The 22,335-nt window shown below is 35.5% G+C and overlaps 1 protein-coding gene across 3 annotated transcripts in view; it reads right to left on the bottom strand.

Annotated features, from left to right (window-relative positions):
• USP33 (ubiquitin specific peptidase 33) overlaps positions 1–22,335 on the bottom strand; it is a 35,811-nt gene that overhangs the window by 7,498 nt on the left and 5,978 nt on the right. For 2 of the 3 annotated variants that reach the window (XM_088526074.1, XM_088526075.1), the window contains exons 4-19: positions 22,136–22,189; positions 20,157–20,219; positions 17,904–18,056; positions 16,111–16,210; positions 14,954–15,023; positions 13,494–13,607; positions 12,595–12,673; positions 10,008–10,428; positions 9,467–9,607; positions 7,332–7,444; positions 5,792–5,964; positions 5,592–5,686; positions 5,038–5,071; positions 4,216–4,261; positions 3,369–3,549; positions 2,018–2,144 (exon numbers count right to left, since the gene is read on the bottom strand). In XM_088526074.1, the coding sequence (XP_088382200.1) occupies positions 2,018–2,144; positions 3,369–3,549; positions 4,216–4,261; positions 5,038–5,071; positions 5,592–5,686; positions 5,792–5,964; positions 7,332–7,444; positions 9,467–9,607; positions 10,008–10,428; positions 12,595–12,673; positions 13,494–13,607; positions 14,954–15,023; positions 16,111–16,210; positions 17,904–18,056; positions 20,157–20,219; positions 22,136–22,189 (1,964 nt within the window). The remainder of the gene's footprint in view (positions 1–2,017; positions 2,145–3,368; positions 3,550–4,215; positions 4,262–5,037; positions 5,072–5,591; positions 5,687–5,791; positions 5,965–7,331; positions 7,445–9,466; positions 9,608–10,007; positions 10,429–12,594; positions 12,674–13,493; positions 13,608–14,953; positions 15,024–16,110; positions 16,211–17,903; positions 18,057–20,156; positions 20,220–22,135; positions 22,190–22,335) is intronic. The other variant, XM_088526076.1, reaches the window with a different exon arrangement.

Genomic DNA, 22,335 nt, shown 5'->3' with positions numbered 1-22,335 from the left:
AGTTGGTTTAGCAGGTGAAAAAGCCTTCTACGCACACGCGTGACAATCCTAGAGTGTTGCATGTTACAGAATTACACACAATAGTTGGTACTAATAGGTTCCTGTGAAGTGGGAAGGGCACTGAAGACTGTGCTTCATTAAAATTATGCCTGCCCTTAGTTTTGACAAAGCCATACTGTGGATATAATCATGTTTACAAGACTGAACTTTTGCTGCCTAGTTTAGCCATTCAGAGACTCCCAACAGTCCTCATCCTTCCTGGCAGCTTCAGAAAAACCAAACAGGTGGACTGCAGCACAGGCTGCAACTGCTCTGCTGCGATGACCCTCCAGGGGATGAGGATGTAAGACTCCCTGCCCATCTGCTAATAATTTCCTCTGCACATCTGCAGTGTACTGCAACATACTCCTTCAGGTTAAAGCCTTGCCAGCTGCAGTCCTTTAATACGCTCCTTAGGATCAAACAGAAGGTTGAACAGTAAAGGAGATGCTGCAACTCCTCTACTCCCTAGTATGGATAAAATCTTGTTCTCTAAAAGCAGGCTTGAACCATTGATCCCATCCTGCAAATCTCCTAATTTGGAGCTTGGCTCTTAACTGGCACAAATCAGCTGATTTATGAAGTCAAAGTTTGTTCAAATAGCTGGGTAGAAGAGCTTTGGTTAGACATAATGCCTATAAGTAAAAAAGACTATATAGCAAATATACAGTGCAACAAAACAACAAGAGTAGTAAAAACAAATGCCATGAACTCAATGAAAATACTTTGCCTGTTTAACTTTAGACCAAATGTAACAAAAACCCTAACCCTAAAAATGAAATTCAAGTAATTAGGGTCATTTTCAAGCTGTAATAATGCAAAAAAAGAACATGCAGGTCCCTACTAAACTTTCATAAAGTCCTGAAAGTGTATCACTGTGTGTGTATTCTTTTTGCTTAAATCAGACTATACGTCCAATTATTTTATTCTTTGTTTTGCTTTTAAAATGTCTACCTACGACAGCATTCACTGAGCAATGCAGCGCCACCTCCACATTACTTTTAAAAGACGACCTTCTGGATCAGACTAACAGGCTTAACTCAGCGGCAGAAATGAGAGCTCCTGAAAGTTAGAATATTCTCACAACATTCTTAAACTACTGAACAATCTGTTTTGTAGTCAACCTTTAATAGCATACTTTATCTTAATAGAAGAAATTCTCAAACTGAATAGAAAATTTCTAGAAAACACAATTTTAGTTGCATTTCTTGTTTCAAGTACAAAAGATCCTTAGGGCTAAGACAGTAACAACATAATTTCTCGCCTTTCATTTTGACTTTCAGAAAGAGATCGCTCTATAAATTCCCTGAAGATAAATTACAGCACAGTAAAACCCTTGTTTTTCCACATCCCATCTGCCGAAGAGTTTCTACAATTTGCTTTAGAGCTCTAACAGTTAGAGTCTGTCTGGGTAAAAAATCCCCCCTTGTGCAGAACTCCTTTCCTCTAATTGAAAAAGAGGAAATCAGTTGCCAGTTCTAACAGTTGCTTCAAGTTCTCTTCCTAGGCATCTTACTGGGCTTTCTTTATGCAGACTGTAGATAATTAAAGCCCCAGCCCATTTCTGAATTTTCACTAAAGTTCTAAACATGCTCAAGAACACTGAAGCCACTTCAACTGGTTACATCAACAGAACCCAGTAAAACAAAGTGAACATACTGAAACCAAATTTCATAATATGACACTTCTCCACCCTTTTATTGTCATTCAGCATTTCTGCTATAGAGCACTAATGACTTACGCAGTCTATTACAAAAAGAAAAGTGATTGTTGTGCTTGAGGAGAAGCAACTCGGGCAATCTGTCCAGCAGTTTGGTAGTGACAGAAAAAACATTAAGGACATAATTGAAGTCTCTCTCCACTGTTACTGGTCCATCAAATTCTTCCCTTAGCTGAATTAAAATGGCCCAATTACTTAACAGGTTATTAATGTATTTGACTAACTTGAATTATAACTGTGCTTTTAATTTCCTCTTACCTGTAGAAGAGAACATAGGCTTCTGCATTTTGCACAGTAGATTCAGATACTTCTGTGACGCTCTGGTCATCAAATTCATACCACAAGTTATTTAAATTGTTCCGACAATAAGCTATATAATGTCCACCTAGAGCAATAGAAGCCAGAGTTAAACAAGCTACTTGTTAACAAGCTACTTATTTTACTATGCAAAACATGAAGGAATACAAAAAGTGTATTAAAAGGGAGAAACTTAAAGTCATTACCAGAGAGTACTTGGGTATACATACTAACTTATCTCAGATTCGGGATCAAATTCTACATTCTTATCACCTAGGGAGGAGCTTCCATCATACTCTGAGTAACTTTACACATCTACCGCATGTCACAGAACACTCAACTCAGACTAAAGCTGCTTGAACAATTTACCCTAAGTAGTTTCAACAAACTCTTCATGTCTCTGTATGCATTAAAACAGAGATAATCACAGTGGTGTAAGTGCTATAGGATTTCAAGACTACTTAATGGTTGTTAGTGTTAGTAGTAATATATTGGAATTATTATTTCTTAAATACCAATTAAACTGACAATATCTAATAATCAAATACCTACTATATTGATTCATTGATCCATCTAAGCAATGAACCTCCGTTTGGGGAGGGGTAACTTCTATAAGAAAATCTATAGAGTTTCAAGCTTCCATCTTCAAACTTACTTTTCTCTTCCTTTAACAGATCTTATAAATACCAAAAGCGTCTGAGCAGAAATGAGCCTCAGACATCAATAAGAAATTTCTTCAGTTACTCATCATTATGTGTAAATAAAAGTTACTGCCTGTGTTGAGATTAGCTGGCACAATTTTTTTGTTTGTTTGTTCTATTTTAAGATACTGGTATGTTTGTGGTGCTTTGTGAACTCAAAAAAAAAAAAAAAAAAAAAACCTACAAAGCATCCAACCATTAGACATGCATACACCACCTACAGAGTGTAGCAGACCAACTGAACATCTGTTGGTATGTAACATTAACATTATTTCATGCTGCTTACTTTCAACAGAGCAAATATTTGGAGGAATTTTTGTTGTTCTTGGGTGGTAGGAGGGATGTTACATTTTTGTGCTTGCTTTATATTCCAGGGTCTGTTATTTTTCTGGATTGCAGTTTTATTTAGCAGCACTGTATAAGTTTTAAGACATCTCTACTCTTAAAGAGCAGCTCTTCTTATGGTTTTAAGGGTAAAAATGCCAGAGCATACCACATCTAAAATTAAGAATGCTTATCTACTTACCCTTCACTACATAAACATTATCTTTCAACAGAAGTGCTGATGTTAATATCTATGGCAAATGCAAAACCCTCAGCCTCACACTTACTGCTGGCAGTTCCATGATGGCAGATGACAGATAACAGATCATAAGTCACTATTTGGGCTGGACTGTCCTTGGCAAGGAAAGGCTGAAGATCAAGTCCTTCCAGGGGAAAGGATACGTGAGTCCCGATTTTCGTGGAAAACATAAGTTCATGTCTAAATCTTTTGAGATGAATGCACAATATCTGCAGGAAGGAGCAACAAGATCGGGACTCAAGATCTGTACATGCTATTTGATAAACATATTGTATATGTCATCTTTTCATCATCCCAAAAGTCTCATTTTTCTCTACTGCATGAAGTGACTGATCACACTGTACTCCTCAGCTTTTTAATCAATTGGGGCTCGATGAGGAATTTTCTTCAAGGACTCATTGACAGTGCAAGAGGCTGACCTGCACAGTTATTACCATTAATGCAGCAAGGAAGGACATACCTTTTCCTCAATGCACCTATTACACATTCTTGTCACGAGGAAAAGTAATTCCTCCAAATTGCTGCAGCCACCAACTCATGTTTAGAGGTGTAAGTTTTGATTACTTTTAAAATACAAAACATTACTGGTCAAAAGTGTTAAGCCTCACTACATTATGTCCTCCTGTGTTATGGCATCAGTTGTGCAGTCTGACAATAACAGGAAAAAAATCTTCCAGCTTGACTTTTCACTATGATTGTTCATCTTCTTAAAGGTACATTATCAAATACTACTCACATTTGTAAAACACACATCAATATGTAGATGCATTCATCACGTAACACTATGAACACAATTTACTCTGTGCAACTTATTAGCCTTACCACATTCCTAATCATGCAGAAAAAGTGTTTTAAAGTGCATGTAGTAACAGTACCTCAGGAAACTTTTGGACTTTGCAGAATTTAACTCCATTTCTTAACCTAAGCAAAAACAAAACAGATAATTTATTTCACTGTGCTAGATCAACAAGAGACATGACAAAGTCTTAAACTGCGTATTAAATTTGTAAATGTGGAAAGCAGAATGGGCATGACGTAGCCAAACTATACAAATAATGACACTTTGCCAGAGAAGAATTTGTTCTGCTGAAAAATTCAAGGCAGTAGCTACAGATAATTAGGTTCCATCTAGTTAACAGTTTCTCCTAGCATACAGGAAATGAAGCTTCACAGAAGCTGACTATTTATAGAAGGAGAAAAAAAAAAAAAAAAAAAACACCCCCCACATGCAAAACACCACACACACACCCCTACTCAAATTTATCTTAAGAAACATGCAACAGATCAGTTGTATAGCATGAAATGATGCTCCTTTTCCAAATAGGGTTTTAAGCAATTTTAAAAACTCAACTGTTTCTTGCTTCTTTAGTCTATCAAAGCCGTAGCAAAACTTGTACACAGTAAAGTGGCCTACTGCATCTTAATGAAAACTCACTAGTACTTTAGAAGTATAACAGCTTTTATCTTGATCAAAAGAATTTAGAATTGTATGGGAGAAGTAACCACATTTGGTCTATAATCCTGAGTATAGGCAGCTAATGCTTCCTTGCTCCTGAACCTTTGTTATTAATGGCAGCCACAGTACAAGGTAGTGTCAGAAGATTGTCAGGTACTACAACATGTTTCAAAGAAATAAATGTCTCTTGAATAAGAGCAAAAGAAAAGACAAATTGAAACAGAGATAAAAGCCAGCTTACTTTTTACACTTTCCACAACTGTACATGTTATCACCTGCAAACATAGGGGAGAAGAAAAATAGACATTATTCTCCAAATTATCCTTCAAGTTTATATATCGGCTACATAAAAACTTCAAGAAAATTTGTGTCTTTAGATTTCATTCAGTGTTTAATTGCTATAAGAGTGTTGACAATGCAACTTAATAGAAAGTTTTCCCAAGTTTCATGCTTTCTACTATGAAGCAGCAGAGCATAATTCAGAAAGGAGGGTGGTGCATAGTTTAAAAGGTAAAATTTATTATGTCCTCATTAAGGATATGAGGAGTATTGATAGTTTTCTGTCAGTACTTCATTAAGCCGAATTCAGTTTCACTTGACACTTCTAAAGCAATCTTTATGGGCATTTTTGACTCAATATTCAGTTGACTGGATACTTAACATTTTAAAAATGAATGATCCTGTAAGCAAGGAATAACTGTGTTAGGAGTCTAACAGGTGGCCATTCCTTAATTATATAAAGCAAAGATCTTTTTATTGTGATTTAAAAAGTAAGCATATGAATTAACCTCTTACCCTTAAGCTCATCTCTGGCGAAAAAGGCAGCAAGACAGTCTTGTAAGTTTACAACTGGACCCCAAAACCAGCTAGGAACACATGAGACAACAAACCTGAAACATCATTGACAGAAAAGAAAAAAACAACAAATGTTCTGCCAAAAAGCAGAATCTGGAATTAGAGAAATAAGTCAAGAAAACAAGGCAAAAATCATTTACCTTTTGAAATACTCCATAAAAAAAGCTATCCATCCCTGGGGTGCATATGCTTCTCCACATGATCCTGCCTTGACTAGTGAAGTCTGATGACTTGCAGAATGGAGCTTAGCAAGATCTTCCTTACCTGGAATAGGCAAAGACAGATCCTGAAAGGTCTCCAGGGTTACAGACACCTAAAGCAGGGAACAAATGAAATAGGAAAGAATTAAGAGAGAAAGTAATTAAAATGAATTCTGTAAAGCTCACCAGCAGCTACCAGGCTGTTGTGCAGTTTCAAACTACTTATCAGTGAGGGTATGTTAGAGTTCATGGCCTGCGGTCTGAGGGGAATGAGAGCACGTACACATGTTTAAAAGCAACTGAGCTCATACATTATAATCACTGAAACTTTGGTTATTTTCTTATGTTATTATTAATCATTTTTCTTCCTACCAGTGATAGAAAGCCCTAAGATTTTTGCCTCAGGCCCTTGTTATGCAAGCTAGTTTCACAAGGCTTCAGCCTATCGTTCTGACAGTATTCCACTTTGACATTATCTTGACCTGATGCAACTGGATCTGCTGTCAGAGAGTGTCTATTCCCTCAGATGCACATTTTATTTCTCAGGCTGGATTTAGTGATCACAGTCACAGGATAAAGCAGTCAAGCAAAACAAAAGAAGAAATACTTCCCATATGTTTACCAGCTGAACCTAGGGTCTCAACATTATTAACTCCAAATCAAGTGAAGTAGCAAGAAATAGTACACCACAATGAGGCAAACATTAATAGTACCAAATATTGGATAGAGAAGTCTTTGTTTGTGGACAAGGGATATCATGTTCAAAATTCATATGATGTATTATACTACTTTTTTTTTTTCCCCCTCTTCTTTCTGAATGCTCATTTGTTCTATTTTAAGTATCTCTAGTAGCAAATAGGAGCCCCAAAAAATTACTGTTCCTGTGACAGGGCACATCATCCAGAAGACTGAACTTCAGAAACCAGTTTGCGATTTGTAGCACTTGGAAAAATCCAGCCAAAGGCCACTACTTTTTAAAAGGGCTGAATTTTTTTTTTAAACTCAGCCTCAATTTACCTGATAAGAGTGATAAAGTAGAACTGAACTACTACCTTTTAGTTTTCTTTGTAACATTATTTGTTACAATTCAGCACAGTAACAGGCATATATTAGGAAAAAAAAAACAGAATATTACTAAAACCTAATCATACCTAAGAAAAGTTGAAGATCAACTTTCTTACTTCGGCCTTGCTGTAAAATGGCTCTCAAAGTTTTTTTTATCTCTGTGTTAGTTTCTAACTGAAAGAAAGCAAGCTACATATAGTCTACATATAAAGCGCTGGGAGCAGATCCTATTAGCATCTGAGTAAACAAGTATGGAACAGCCTCATCTTCTGAGGAAACCTGCTACAAGAAATAACAGATTATCAGGGAAGGCCTATATCCCTAAAGCCAAAAATATTTGTACTGGAGGGTAGGATGGGAACAAAAACACCCACACAAGAAAAACACTCCTTTCCATCCCCAACTCCTTACTCACCCGATCACAAGTCAAGCACTGTACTGAGCTTATTATAGTCCCATCAAATATGTCAGAGATAACACTCCTGTACTTCTTGCGTTTCTTCCTTTTTGGTGAAGACACAGTTGCAACTAGAAAAAATGACAAAACAAAAGTAATCAAGATATCAGAAGATTTGGCTTTCCTCAAACTTTGCATAATATATTTAAAGATGCCACATACTTAAGATCACGAGACAAGTTTTCTTTTCTCTTTAGCAAAGATTTCTCAAGAGATTTCACAACCAGAATACTGCTACTGCCAGGCAACCCATGTCAGTTCCTCAAGCTGCTTAGAGAGAGACTAGAAAATGTAGCCACTGTTAAACTGACTACAACTCAAACTGCTGGTCTTGAAATCCATTATCTGGATTCCAGTCTACTACCATCAGATCAATCTCTGCACTAACCCTTAAAGAATAATTTTAAATAGGCAGATTCTATCTGACATAGAATTAGATCATATTTTTCCATTTTTAACCACACTGGGCCAAAGAGCGGAGCTCATATACAACTTTCTTGTATTGGTAACGGTGAGTTCAAACTAGGCTGAACTATCAGACTAAATGTGTCTGACCTAAATTTAAGCTGCTGCTTAAAACAAAACAAGCACCACACGCCCCCAAAATCACCCCCTCCCATCCTCTGCTAATTAAGCAAACACACCAGAGCAGCCTCTTGGGGTCTATGTGCTTTCAGAAATGAGACAGAAGACGACTGCAAACCCTCTGCCAACGTCAATATGTTACCCAAGAGACTGCTCAGAAGTCCTGCAGGAGTCAGAAGCAAACCTTGCCAAACTGCTAGCGGACAGTAACATGATATGCAGTGAAACATGGAATTAATTACAGTGAAAAGGAAAGCAAACTCCAGTAAACTTTTCCTAAAAATACAACCTCCCAAGGCTCCTTTATAGATAAAGGGTCGGCCCATTAGCAAAAACCCACGGCTCTTGGCTGTCGAGCCGTATTAGATACTGTCTGTCTCACCCCTACCTAGAAAACTGTCTAAAGATTGAAAAAAAAAAAAAAAAAAAAAAAAAAAAAAAAAACACGCTGGATTTAACAGTATCACCAAAAAAGAAGAGCTGTTAGGAATAAACTGAAAAATCTTCTTCCACAGCACATGAGATAATATATTATTTATCATGGACACAAGCTACCTTATATTGCCTTTTGTCCCATATGTGCTAAGGTTCCTTTTTTTTATTATTTTTTTTTTTAATTTTATCGCTACATGGCTCTAAGACACTTCTAAAGCTTCCACTTGCCAGTGATTTTGGAGATGTGTTATATCTGTCGTGATCCATGTTAACAAATAGCAAGAAAAAGGAGGACAGGCAAGCAGGAACATCTTAAAATTATGTCACCCAAAAACATCATTTGCTTTCAGCAAGGAAGAAATGGAAAAGAACAGGGGAGAGTTGTATCTGATTAGGTAATTATGTGTTATTCACAAGTTCAGCACAGGTAATAAGGAAAAGCTTGTGAGCCTGCAAATGGCTGCCCCACTACTTTCCTAGTCACTTCTGCTTCGTAGAGTTATCTGGTCTCTCAATACTCTGTAAATATGAGCAGGAGCAAGGTTGTTGGGAAGTGACAAAAATCAGAGTAGCTGAGGTTGGTACGGTATCATTTGGTATATCCTTGTTCAGAGCAGTACTACTTTTGGACAGTGGGAAACCCACCTCAAGACAGATATTCCACAACATCTGGTCCCCTGTTGAAGTACTCAGCTAGTTATTTCAAAGCCTTTTTTCTTTCCAACTAATGGAATTTTTCCTTACTGCATCTTCCCTCCATTTCCATTTGCTGTAGGGCTTCAAGCACAGTCTGGCTCTGTGTTCTCTATAACCATCCATTAAAGGGGTGATGAAAGCAACATTCCCCCTTCACACCGAACAAACCCAGCCTCTCCTTGTATGTCACAGGCTTCAGCCACCTAACATCTTGGTTCTCTTCCAGTGTTGCATTGCTACACAAACAGCATGGAATGAGAATAGAGAAAGAGTGTTCCATATCCGAAAGCCTGCTGTGCAGAAGTTAAGATGCAAAAAACAAAACAGAAGTTGGAATATGGAGCAATTCAGTTTTAGCAGGGGATAAGTGTCAATACCTTTTTTGTGGGCTGGCACCAGGGATGGGCATGATGAGCATGATTTTGGAGGACTGCTTGATAAGTGTGCATTTATCCCTTCATTCGATGAGGCGCTTTGGACTGTAGACAGATCATTCATGTGGACATCACTGATGTATTCTGCAATTAATATTTGCATTAGGTCATAAATTATTTCAAAATACTGTAAGGATAAGCCAACTGTAGTTACACAAGTCACTTATCTTCACTGGCAGAACACTGGACGTTTAAAAATGCAACATGACTTTAATTCACATATTAAGCTAAAATCAAAACAAGAAAAATTCCCCTCCCTTCTAGATTATATGAAGTCTTAACCACTAAAAATCTTTGGCTTTCCAGGTAATTTCAGAATGGATTACAAAACATGTAAACTGAAAGATAAATTAAATTGCTTACAAGTAAACCCACTTATCCCATTAGATTTATAGATCTCCGCAGCATCCTAGAACTCATTTCCACACACAGTTATGTCAGCCGAGAGTGTGACTGTTTCATGTGCACATCAGTAATGCCTTACCTGAGAATCTGCTGTGTATCTGCACTTTGACAGTTCCTTGATTATTTAAAAATTCAGTGGTTTCTGAAGCAACATTTACATCTTTTTCCAAGTCTTCCATAGAGCTTTCTTGGTTAAGCTTGTTGCACAATGCCTTTTCTTTCTGCCAGTCTTTGGACATGACTGAAGTGTTTTCATCATCCTGAATTAACATAGCTGTCTCTGCAGAATCCTCCAAGACAGGTTTGAAGACAGACTCATTTTCTGATTTATCGCTGGTACCATGGGTTTCACAAGACTGAAAGCCTATGTCTGAAGGGCTCTCGTCTCCTTCCATACTTTCTTCAACACTCATAGGTTGGGCATCTTCCACTTCTACAACAGGCTCTTTCAGTTCTTCATGAAGCAAGTCCATTAAACAACGCAAAAATTCTTGTGCATCCTAGGATTTTTAAATAAGTTTGACAACATTATTCCATTGCATTTGAAAAATATTTAAATTATATTAGGAACAATATGAATAACTAGAATGAAAAGTACAACTGACAAATTAATGAATAAGGTAGTGTTCCCCTACCCCTAAACTAAAGTGCAAAAAACTGATTTTTGGACAACATGTTCCTGCATTCATTTCCATGTATCACAAGGAATCTTGAATATCAATACAAGTTTCCTCGTAAACACTTCTGCTAACGAGCGTTTCCAACAACTTTGACAAAAATACTGCTGTAGCTTACACATACAATAAGCTTAACTCAAGCGACCACAAAGAATGTGGTCAAACTCCAGCTTCGCTGGTAACAGACTGTTTTGGGGTGGATAACTGGAAAAGTTGCACAGCATTTTCGGTAATCAGAGCCTTGTTTTCACTGGGCCAGGAAGTTCTTAATTAAAAGGATTACGGTATGATATCCCAGTTTTCCTATTGTATCACGTTGGCAACAAGTTCTTAACTTTTTTTTTTCTCCCCCCAACCTGAAGACCGAGCAAGATTCCTTAAGGACTATCAATCTTCCACAGGGTTGTGGAACATTACTACCAGTCTAATCTGTGTTTTGAAGTAATGCTAAAAGGAAAAAAAATATATATATATATATTTACATTCAAAATCCACCCACCAGCTGGGTTCCTTGAAATATCAAATAAAAGGAGACAAGGGAGAGAACAACGGTCCCTTTTTGGTAACTACTACATGCTTCCATTTTCTTCTTTACAATTTGTTTGTTCATAATAATCACTTCTGCTGCTCAGCCTCCCACCTCACCATCATAGCAGTTATGTGTTAAACTAACTACTGCCTGTCAAACATTCATGCTGCTTGGTTAATACAAAAAATATACACATCATTACTTTCTTGTAAATTTATTGTAATTTCTTGCAAGTCTTGTAATATCAGATGCAGATTTTTTTCATTACCAAGTCTCCGCCTTCCCTCCCCCCTCAAAAAAAAAAAAAAAAAAAAAAAATCAATAAGCCTATTTGCCGACAGTACTTTTACATAGACAACTCAATACCTGAGATGTAGATTAACGACTAAACATTCTGATTGGGCAAAATAATTTCTTTTACACTGAATATTGGACAAAGCAGATGAACCGCCTGCCAAGCTTGCGAGGCAGAGCAATAGGGAAGTGTCAGTCACATAGAACCCATTATGTTTTAATTAACTATGAAGCTTATTACTAAATACTTTTGTACTACTATACATCCACAAAAAATATTTTTCACTCAGCATTCAAAGCTGCAGGAATCAAGTTTCCATGTAGTTTGTTAGGTTAAAGATCGACAATTTCCCACTTTACCAGAAAGGGAAGAGGAGGCGTCTTAAGAAATTAACGAATAAGTTAAATTGTCCTGAGTCGCCAGAATAATTTAGCACACGAATCAGTATTGAGATGACTATTTAAAGACTTTATTGCTACTTATTTTGATATTTTAATGCTCCAATATTAAACACATTAACTAAAACAACAAAATTTCCTTGAATTACAAAGGTTTGCTGAAATCTGCTAAGGATACTAGTAAGCTTTAGTTACTATTAGTAAAGTAAAGATTCTACTGCAAAAAGCTATTAATAAACACTGTAAACTATATCAGTCCACTAAGATATTGTCCAAAAGAACATATAAAAATGCCTTCACTAAGTAATAATTCATGTATACTTAACAGCTTATCAATTAACAATTTCCATAGTGTTTTATATGAAACAGATATAGATTAAAAAAGCTAATAAATGAAAAAAATTGCTACTATGATCTTAAAGAATACAGCTGGCAGATGATTTTTTTTTTTCTTTTATGAACACCTTTATTTTAGGGGATGCTCAGACTCAGCAGTATTACTTAACACAAATAAGAAGGTTTTAGATACTCATTATTTACCCTCTTCTAAAAGAGGAGGAGTTTTTCCTCAAATGTCAAAGCCTGATACAACTTAAATTTTGAAAGGATTTTCAGGTCATCTACAGATTTTAAGTACACAAACTTCAACGTTTCAAAGTACATTCATGCTGAAACTGCTTTAAATGAACACAGGAAGCACAACAATAAGATTAAGGACAGCTTTATGACTCGGATTTAAGAAAGAAAAAAAAAAACATAGCTTTCACCTGTTGTGAATAGCCTCGAAATGTTGGATTAACTGTTTTAATTCCTTGAAATAGACCAGTAGGAACAACAGAACCAGGCCTAAATGAAAAAAAAGCGTATATTAAAGAAGGAAAAAGAGAAAGAAAGCATTTAAGCATTTTTTTTCTATCTTTACTGGGATCATAATTTTACATTAAACTGAACTATGACAAATCTAACAGTTTAATGACAACCTTAGTCGAATAGTGGTATTGAGCTATTTTTTAATAAACACAAAAATTTTCTTTGTATCTCTCATTTGACAGAAGAGCAAAGACTGTATTAACCATCTTTATTAGACATAGTATTTAAGGTTCACAACACCCAATGGCCTCCACGATAAAGAATCAAACACTCTTCATGCTATGCACGACTACTGCTTAACTGTTTTAAGTATTTTTAAAGTAATTTCTTAGACAAATTCCACACAAGGAAAAGCAGTTGATAAAGCACAGAATATAGAATTAAGAAGAGACAGATCTAAAATATGTAACTACTGTATTTCTTAGGGATATAAGTCTGTTTTTAAGCACTTAAGGTTACTAAGGACAAATAATTGATAGACCATCCTTGCTAAAAATTGCAACAAGAAACACGTGAATAAGCATTGTACAATCTTTGGCACATACAGAAAAGAACCAATTACGATTTACAATATTTAAATCCTCGTTAGTTTTTCCTTCCTAAAGCAAAAGTCTGACCCTTTCAGCTCTTCTTGAAGATCACTGTTTCCGACACAAAATTTTCGTACTGAAATGGACCTTTTTTTCCAAACAGTATGTACCAGTCCTTTTAGAACAAACACACATCTATGACAGACTAATCCTAATACTGAGTTTGTCTTATTTATAACCTTTTTATCACCAGAATGATACAATACCTGCTTTTGTGCCAGAGTTCTGTCATCAGCTTGAGGTAACTTTTACAAATTGCTGGTTTCTTATCGGTTCTGGCTAAGGCTCCACAATCAAGAAAAAAGTGTGTCAAAGGTGGGCTGAATAGATATAGGAGGAAAAAATGTTTTCAAGTAGTTAAAATACAACAGAAAAATCTACATTTCATACAAGATATTATTCAAGAGTAATTACTACTACATGAACGAACAATTTAGTTTCCAGGGTTCTCAAATGCTGTAGTGAAGTGTCTCCTAGTAAGATAACCTCCTTGGTAAAGCAGCTCTGCTCCTTAAACTTATCCTGACATTTTTTAGAGCACCCAACTGTCCAATCGGATTCAAATTCTGTGCAAGTTCTACTGTCCATCACAGAAATACACATATACCTCTATGGCAACAGTCACCACGAGACTAGGCTGTAAACAGATGCCAAGATCTTTTTGCTAGCACCCAGCACGGCCACATGATGTTTTTAGGTAAATAATTTCTCTTACATCATTATTTAAAGATATTTTTGATCATGTCTATGATTTGTAATGTTTACTTCATTGCATGTTGCCAACCCTCACTTTTTCTTCTCTCCACCCTTTAACAAGTCAATCCATCTTGCACAGTTTTAACTTATTTTGATACAAAAGATGCTATTCCAGCATATTGCAAACTTTGGTATTTCTTCGACTAGAGGCCTTATATCACTTCATCTTCTAGAGAAGGGTAGGAAATTAAAGCACCAGTACTTTGCTCAACTCCCTTCTCCCTAAGCAGACATTTTCAGCAGAGCCTACTGAAGCTTGCCCTGTCTTGAACTGTGGTCAAAGCAGTTGCATACAGTAAACACACATGGTATGTGTTTAAATATTGTCCCAAGCCTCTAATAATCTGCAGTACAAAACATTCTGGAGTCGGATAGACCTTCTATCTCTTTAGCCTTAGATTTCTCTTTCATGAACCTGCCCACTATCTCCAAGCAAGGAGATGATATTGTACCCTAGACACTCCTAAGACAATTTTGCACCGTTACAACATTCCATGTACAGAGTTAACAAGTACTGAATTTGGAGCTTTTAAGTTTAACATATCTTTTTTCTAATTTTCTAATCATACTTAGGTACTTCATTTGGTTTCTTATGCTAAGGGAAAAGAAAAGCAGCTTGCTTTTTGAAGAGTTGGGCAGGGGATGTTGTTTAAGTCAGCTTTTCTTCTGATTTCTAGAATGACATATATCCTTGAGGACATCAAGGAAATAGAATGAATAGGGCAAAAAAGAGACACCAATCCTTATCCAATAATACTTGATTGTATAGGTAACACAGGTGCTTGTAGCGTGCAAGGTTAAGCTTTAACAGAAACCTTTGGAAGCCAAGCCCTTCATGACCTGCAACTCAATCTTCAGAGAATGTATGCATATGCAAATACAAGATTACTTTTATATCCATTTTCCTCACCAGTTGGAAAGTGCTTGTAAAGCCGCATTCATATAACATGTGTTTCCAATATTTTTTAATCCTGTAAGACCTGAAAAATAATTAATATTTAGCAAGTCTAAGTTAATACAAAGTCATACTAAGGAATACTTTCTAGTAGATACATACTAACTATATCATAACTGCCAATTGGCTTTTTCATTAGAACACAAAGGTATAACTAAAAGAAATATAGGACCCCTAACAGAATATTATTCTATCTAGAAAAAATAGTTAGTATTTTGATTTTGGCTGACTAATATACTTCTGACAAGTAGCCTTCTTAACTTGCAATGTTTTATGAGAGTTGCAGACTGCTATTTTAAAAAGTATTTATCAGTTATTTAAGCTTTTATTAAGCTTAAGAATTTAACTAGGCTGGTAAATCATTTCTGTGCTGTTCATAACAGTTCATCATACTATCAAAGACTTTCAAAGAAAGTTTTCAATCTTCTGTTTAAAGTTCATGCTAATAGTTAAGATTAGATTATACATTCAAAACCTATTGAGCTTGTAATTAGCCCAGAACTGAAGATTTAATTAACTTACAATCAGTCTCTTTCTATGCAGACCTACTACCCTAATCTTCATAGAAACTGTTCACTTTACCCCAAGAATTAATTTTGTTTACTTTCTTTACTGAAAACTGCAAATAGCTTTTCCACACACAAGTTACAACTAAACTCATTCAATAACCAATCCAGCAAATAGAGTCACCAAAAGTACTCCCTAAACATTCGGAGAGAGGCTATTCAGACAAGTCTTAGCTAGAGCACTATCTGAGCTCAATGAAAAGAATTCACCTATTTCTGTTCTTAGCTAGTGCATCATTAAAATAATGAAGTAATTAATTTCAAAATAAACTGCTGTTGTCCAAGAAGGCATAGTAAGATTTATTAGCACAGAATCACTACCTTAATTACTATAACTGGAAAGCTTAGAGCATTTAGTAATTAACACCATTGGCCAGCTTTAATCCTATAACATAGGAATTGCTTCTGGTCATTTTAGTCCATGACAAAGTAAAACACAAAAGGATTTTTTAAAATATATTTTAAAATTTCTAAAAAGGTTTGCATCAATTGAATTTTCCACTATTCAGAACTTCAGCAATAAATTACTGATTTTTGCTTTATTACCTCTGGTCTTCAACTCATCTTCTTCCACTTCTGCATCTAGATCATCAAATACAGCTGCTAGTGGAATCTTCAGTACAGGATTACTAGGTATTTTAAAATCCTTATCAAAAGAGAAAAGTAGATTTATTGGTAAGTATTTTCTTTCCTCTCAAACTTCAGCATAATTCCACCCAAAAAAATAGGAACTAAAAATGTGTGAATGAGAACCGCATTTTAAAAGCTCATTTCTCAAAGTGAGAATAAAAGGATTCCACAGCTACACTAAGGAAATTTACTAGGAACAACAAGCTTTTGTTTTCAGACTAGCAGTGACAGGATTGTACCATTTAAAGATGACTGTTGAAGAGAATAAAAAGAGTAAGTTATAATAATATTTCCTTCCCTTTGATAACAAACAGTAAGCCAGCACTGCAACACTAACACAGCAGTCATCACTTCAGAGTTGTGTATGTGCTTTTCATTTGCTACCAGATGTCTTACTACATTCAAAGACAAACCTCCAGCAAGCAAAACTCATAGAGAAACAGAATATTAGGCAGGCAAACATTTATTGCCTGACAAATTCCTGTGAGCATATAAATAAACATTCTAAACAGAATACAAGTCAAAATGTGCAAGCTCCACTGTTTTTCTGGGAATTATACTTATTTCCTTAGAAGATTAAAAGAAAATAAGTAGAGCAGGACAGAAGGGAATTAAGCCTGGACTCAGCTTTATATTAATTCAGAATTCCTGCTAAACAGAAATTAAAAATACATATGCCAATAGAACTATTCCAATTTGGAAGCTGATATTTTGAGATAATTACCAAATTCTGTTCACAATGAATATTTGAGTTAGACTTTTCCCCTCCACTTATTTTAAGCATCATATTGAAAAAGTGCCAATCTGTTCCATAGCTCTACACCCAAAGCAAGGCATATTAAGAAACGCTTCACTGCTGTTTGTGTCAGTTTTGAGTTAACAGTCATTTTTATGCATTCATTTTATTTCATCTTCATTTCATCTTCATTTCATCTTTCATTAAAGACATAATGATTTTTTGATATAAACATCATGCCAAACAAGTTTGACAAACTGTCAAAAATAGAATGAACCATACTATTAGCCTTCATAAGCATTAGTAACTGAGAATATTTAAAAAAACACACTTGAAGGTGCAGAAGAACATCCTATACACAGAACTGAATTATGCTGTTTGAGAAATAACATTGACTCCAATGTTATCTTATTATTTTCCACCATTACCTTACTCTTCACTTACTCTAACTGCTAAGAAACATAGAGTTAGAAAGTTAAGCACTTCAGAAAGTAATAACACAATTGTATAAATAATTACAATTTTAGGTCTATATTTTACTTGATAGTATATTCTTTAATATTTACATGCCAAGGAGAAGAATATGGCCAAAACATACTAAAGCATTTTGCTACTACATGCAAAATAGCCAGTAATTATTATAATGACTTTTGTAGCTAAGAAGTTTAAGAGCTGACAGAATGGCAAACACAGCTGATCAACCTTCAGTCTTAAAATTAACTCTGTGCTTTTTCTGTACCTTGCAACTTATTGTCAGTTTAAACAATACGGACAGTAAGATCAAAAGGCATTCTCGGGGCGTATGCAGAGAATGCATCTGCTCTTCAGAGAAGCGTTATAAAGAGAACTGAGTAGAAAGCACAGGCAACACAGGAGAAAGAGTCAGCCTCTTATTCCACAAAAGACATGTACAAATACTACTACTTTACTGTAATGCTACAGCTGCCTATATATTGTATCGGTTTAAAAATACCTGCACACTATTTTCTTGTGTTTGGTGAGACAATCTTGCATTCGGTAGCAGAGAGTGAGAACCCAATTTTCTGTCCAAGAATACTTCCTTACTACAGGCATAACACCAAACACGGAGTGTAGTAAGGTTGACAGTTAGACAGTGTTTTGTTTCCTAAAACAGAACAAAAGCCGAGAAAGGGATTCAGAAATATATATATAATTCTATATATAAAGTTTGAACGGAATTATTAAAAAGCTGTGTCTCAACAATGAAACAAATACACGTTAGAAGATTAAAAAAAATCAGTTCATTACTGAAAATACAACATTTTTAGCACGAGTCACTCAGACTAGCAACAAGCTGCAGTCATGATGAATGTAAGCTATAGTCGTATATGATATGCCTCTGAGTAATTTCAAAAATCAGAACAGTCTGGTGTTAAAAGTGTTAACACTTAAAAAAACCCCTCACTTTCTAGGAATGTCTATGAATGGTAACATCAAAAGCAAGGATAGTGCTTAATTTTGCTTGTTTGCTGTAGGAAAATTAAGTTACTGGCTTTTGAACAAGCAAAGGGGCAAGATGAGTAAGATTTTTAGTTCAGTTATAGCAAGAACTGTTCACACTGAAACAGGCACTCATTTGGACTCAGTTCTCTTGAGAGTTTCATACCATGGGGCTTTATGAAAGCTTCATAGATGGATGATATTTTTACCTTTATCTTTTGTCAAACTCTGCTTACTGAAAGATTCTGCACGGTTGCTATTGCCCTCCAAAGATTTTCAACCATCTTTACTGCGTCTTTTTCTTATATGAAGGCACCAGCTAGGTTTGCAGGCAGCAAGCAATCAGCTAGAACTTAGCAAAGTGCAACAACTGCTGCAGATGCCCAACTTCTTCCCCCACAGATTTAGTAAGGCCTTGTTTAAGAACAATGTTTTAAAATATGAAACGTGGGATACGTTTTTATTACACAGACCTTCTTCAAAAATTTGTCAGACTTGAGATATTTAAGTATTTTTTAAATAATAAGAAATATGCCTGATTCTGCAGCCTCAGTTGCATAAGCAATTAATGTCTCCAGAGCACCAGCTTATTAATATTCTCAAAGAGAAGACGAACATGGTTATTTATTTGCAGTACAGGGAACCCTGCTGGTAGAAACTGAGGTGACCTAGACTAAACACCAATCCACATCACCCTTCTATCTCCCATGTTAGTATCTATTCCCTTTCTTTAACCTCACAAATATATAACATAGCTAAAAAGAGCTTGCGAAGAAGCAGGAATAAGCTACAGTAGAAAGTCAAGAGGTATAAAGTTATAGTCAACAAATTCAGGGACCATCTGTTCCCCAACTGCACTTCAAGCATCCTATTTATATATTTATTGTAAAGGTTTTGGAACCGATTCATACAGCTACTAGTCTGGATTTTTATTAATGTAGTATTAGGTACGTCCCTCATTTCAAAAAGGGTCAGGAGGTGTAAACGTGCTCATAAAGCCTACTTTTTCCTTGTAAAAACCCTGCATATACTATCTGTTCATTTTAAAACTTAACACTAGAGCATACATATGCACAGAGCAAACTGCAAGTGTATGACCCAAACAGAAGCACTCAAGCTGTCCAGCCATGCCCGAACTTGGCACGTTTAAGGCACACAATGCACACACTCCACTGCTCCTACTGAACAAGTTCCAGGATCAGCACTGAGCAGGAAAAGATACTCTCAGCAGGGCCTACACTGTCTTAATCCATAGCCACTGAAACAGGCAGCACAGCAGAAAAACAAGCCACCTATTTCACTAACCTATCTTTCCTCCTCTTTGCAATAAAAGAGGCCTCTTCAAAGGCTTCACTACAACCCTTCTGTATAGAAGAGAGTTGCTCTTATCCATCAGGCAGATACAATTCCAAAAAGTTGGACTACAATTGAAGTACTGTCTATTAGGAAGGTTTTTGTTCACATGGAAATCTAACATCTTAAAGATCACCACTATCTGCTGTTATGCGTTTTTATTTCACTATGCTCTTTTAGGGAACAGAATAGTTTTAGAATCACATAAATAATTATACAGTCACACAAAGATTATGAGCTCAAACTCTCACATTAATATAACTTGTTTCTATGGTTTTAAGACATTAATAGCTATGTGAAATTTTACTCAGCTAATGCTGGCTGACGTTACTGATTTCCCTAGCCAGGGTAAAGAAAGTTCTCTAATTTTACTCCACTCTTGCAAACAACTATTACTAGCAAATGCACATACCTGTGAATGGGTAGTACTGTGATCTACATGGGATTCACCACAGCCAACATATGAGCACTTGTTCTGTTGAGCAAAGAAATGAAAGAAATTATACAGAATAACACTGATGTCAAACAAATTTACAGAGTAGCAACACAATGTCAACCCTTTTTAAGTTCGTTATTTAAAATTTGCAAGGTCCTACACAAACCAAGAGACACACACACAGTGTTAAAATAAATATAATCTAAAGCAACTTAAGAATGCTGCAAGATTTAACTCAACTTTTTCACCAGTGGGCAACATTAGATATGTAATGCTCTTGGATTTGACCATTTTTATATTTTCATTCAGATTAAGGTCAATGTATTTCATTGTTTTAAAAACCAACTATGATTTTGTATAGATCTTGATAGAAAATACAAAGTTGACCAGCATCTAAACTGCTGATTTGCAACAGACTTGAAGCAGAATGTATTTCTATCAAAATGCCTCCACGCCGACACCCACAGTGCCCACTGACTAGAATATTACTTTACAATTCGTTAATTTCTATCTTTAAATAAAGATTTTCAACACAGTAGGCTTAAGTTTTTACTAAATTTCAGTTACAATATGCAAAATTACTGTCAATTTTAATTATTCTAATTACAAAAAGTATTTGGCCAAGTTGAGCACAAAACCTTGCAGCTACCAGTCTTACACATCTTCACAGCATCTTCATTAATTCTTCATTTGCACGAGTAAAGACAATCACATAGGAGAATACAGAATGTTATTTGTGTAACTGAGCATATTAATTCATACAAATTGCAGCTGTACACATACGGTAAATTAATTTTCTGTATTAAGTTACTACAGACACTTGTTAAGTTACAAATATTTATCATGCTGGGATCTCACCATGTGGTGGCTGTTTTTCTACGCACAAAGATGAAGGTGAGATGCCAATTCATCCAAGAGGAGATATAACACAGCGTGACACTTGAAGTGCCTTACTGCAATTATAAAACTGCCCTATGGGAATATTGGTATGAAATTAAGTTTTTGATTAACAGTTCAAAACTAGTAAGTGAAAAAGAAGAAGAAAAAGGTGCAAAAATAGCTCTAAGCTTCATATCTTCCTCACCTGCTAGCTTCATGAACCCCTCAACTTCTTTATATAAAAAAAGCTTTATATACACACATATACCTCAAACTTTAATTATCTTGATAGTAGATAACAATGTGGCTTATTTCCTCCCCCTTCATTTTTTTTAAACAACTTTGATAGAAGAGGAAAAATAATCTAACCTCCTTACTGTTACAAAAACCCACTTGAGAAGAGACTTAAGTTTCTGAAAATACTCATACGCCTACAGGATGGCATCTCAGCCTAGACTTCCTCCTGGCAGGACTTAGCTTAGGCAAGTACTGTCAAGAAACACAGGCATTCCTACAGAGCAAATCAAGCTCTGGAACTGTATATTTGAAGAACTCAGATTTGTACACAAATCAGAAAACTATAAAGAATGTTTGTTCGTGTTTCAAAATACAGTGTTTCTTTGTTTTACCTACGAACCAAGAGATCGTAACATATGATTTTACACTAAAAATAAAGAAATAAAAAAACAACATTATTATTAATTTTAAGAGAAGCTCAGAAAAAAGCTTAACTCAGGAGTGATGAATTTAATTATCTTCAGATCTATTAACTAAGAGACTTTTTTTTTTTTTTTTTTTAAAAAAGGGAGACCTTAACTCAAGAAGGAATTTTAATATGCTAACTTCTTACCAAAAAAAAGATAATTTTAAACACAATACTTCTGCATTACAAGAAAAGAGTATCTGATACTAGGAGGGAAACTGATTTAGAAATGGTAAAATTGCACAATAATTCTTTTTAATTACTTCTTTGAAGTCACTATTAGAATATTTTGTTGTAGTTGTTTATTCAAAAGCATTACCAATACAGCTTACTAGAGAAGCACAATCTCCTTTGAAGCAACAGACCAGCTTACCTCTAAGCATGCCCAAAGGTTGGGTCCTCCAACTTTACATTCCTGACAAGTGCCCTGTTAAGTTAAGCACATAAGAATTATTTGATTTATTTTCATCAACAAAGCATACTTTGAAAACAAAATGAGAGGAAAAAAACCTACGTATCAACTTATGAAGATTTAGGACAGTTAAAAGAATGTGTTCATAATAACTTTTTTTT

This window comes from Tinamus guttatus, unplaced genomic scaffold (assembly GCF_059628265.1).
Source record: "Tinamus guttatus ecotype Peru unplaced genomic scaffold, ASM5962826v1 Tinamus_guttatus_pri_ptg000242l, whole genome shotgun sequence".
In the NCBI taxonomy this organism is placed as follows: domain Eukaryota; kingdom Metazoa; phylum Chordata; class Aves; order Tinamiformes; family Tinamidae; genus Tinamus; species Tinamus guttatus.
Note: the sequence above shows the minus strand (reverse complement) of the source record. Positions and strands in the feature narration are given on the sequence as shown.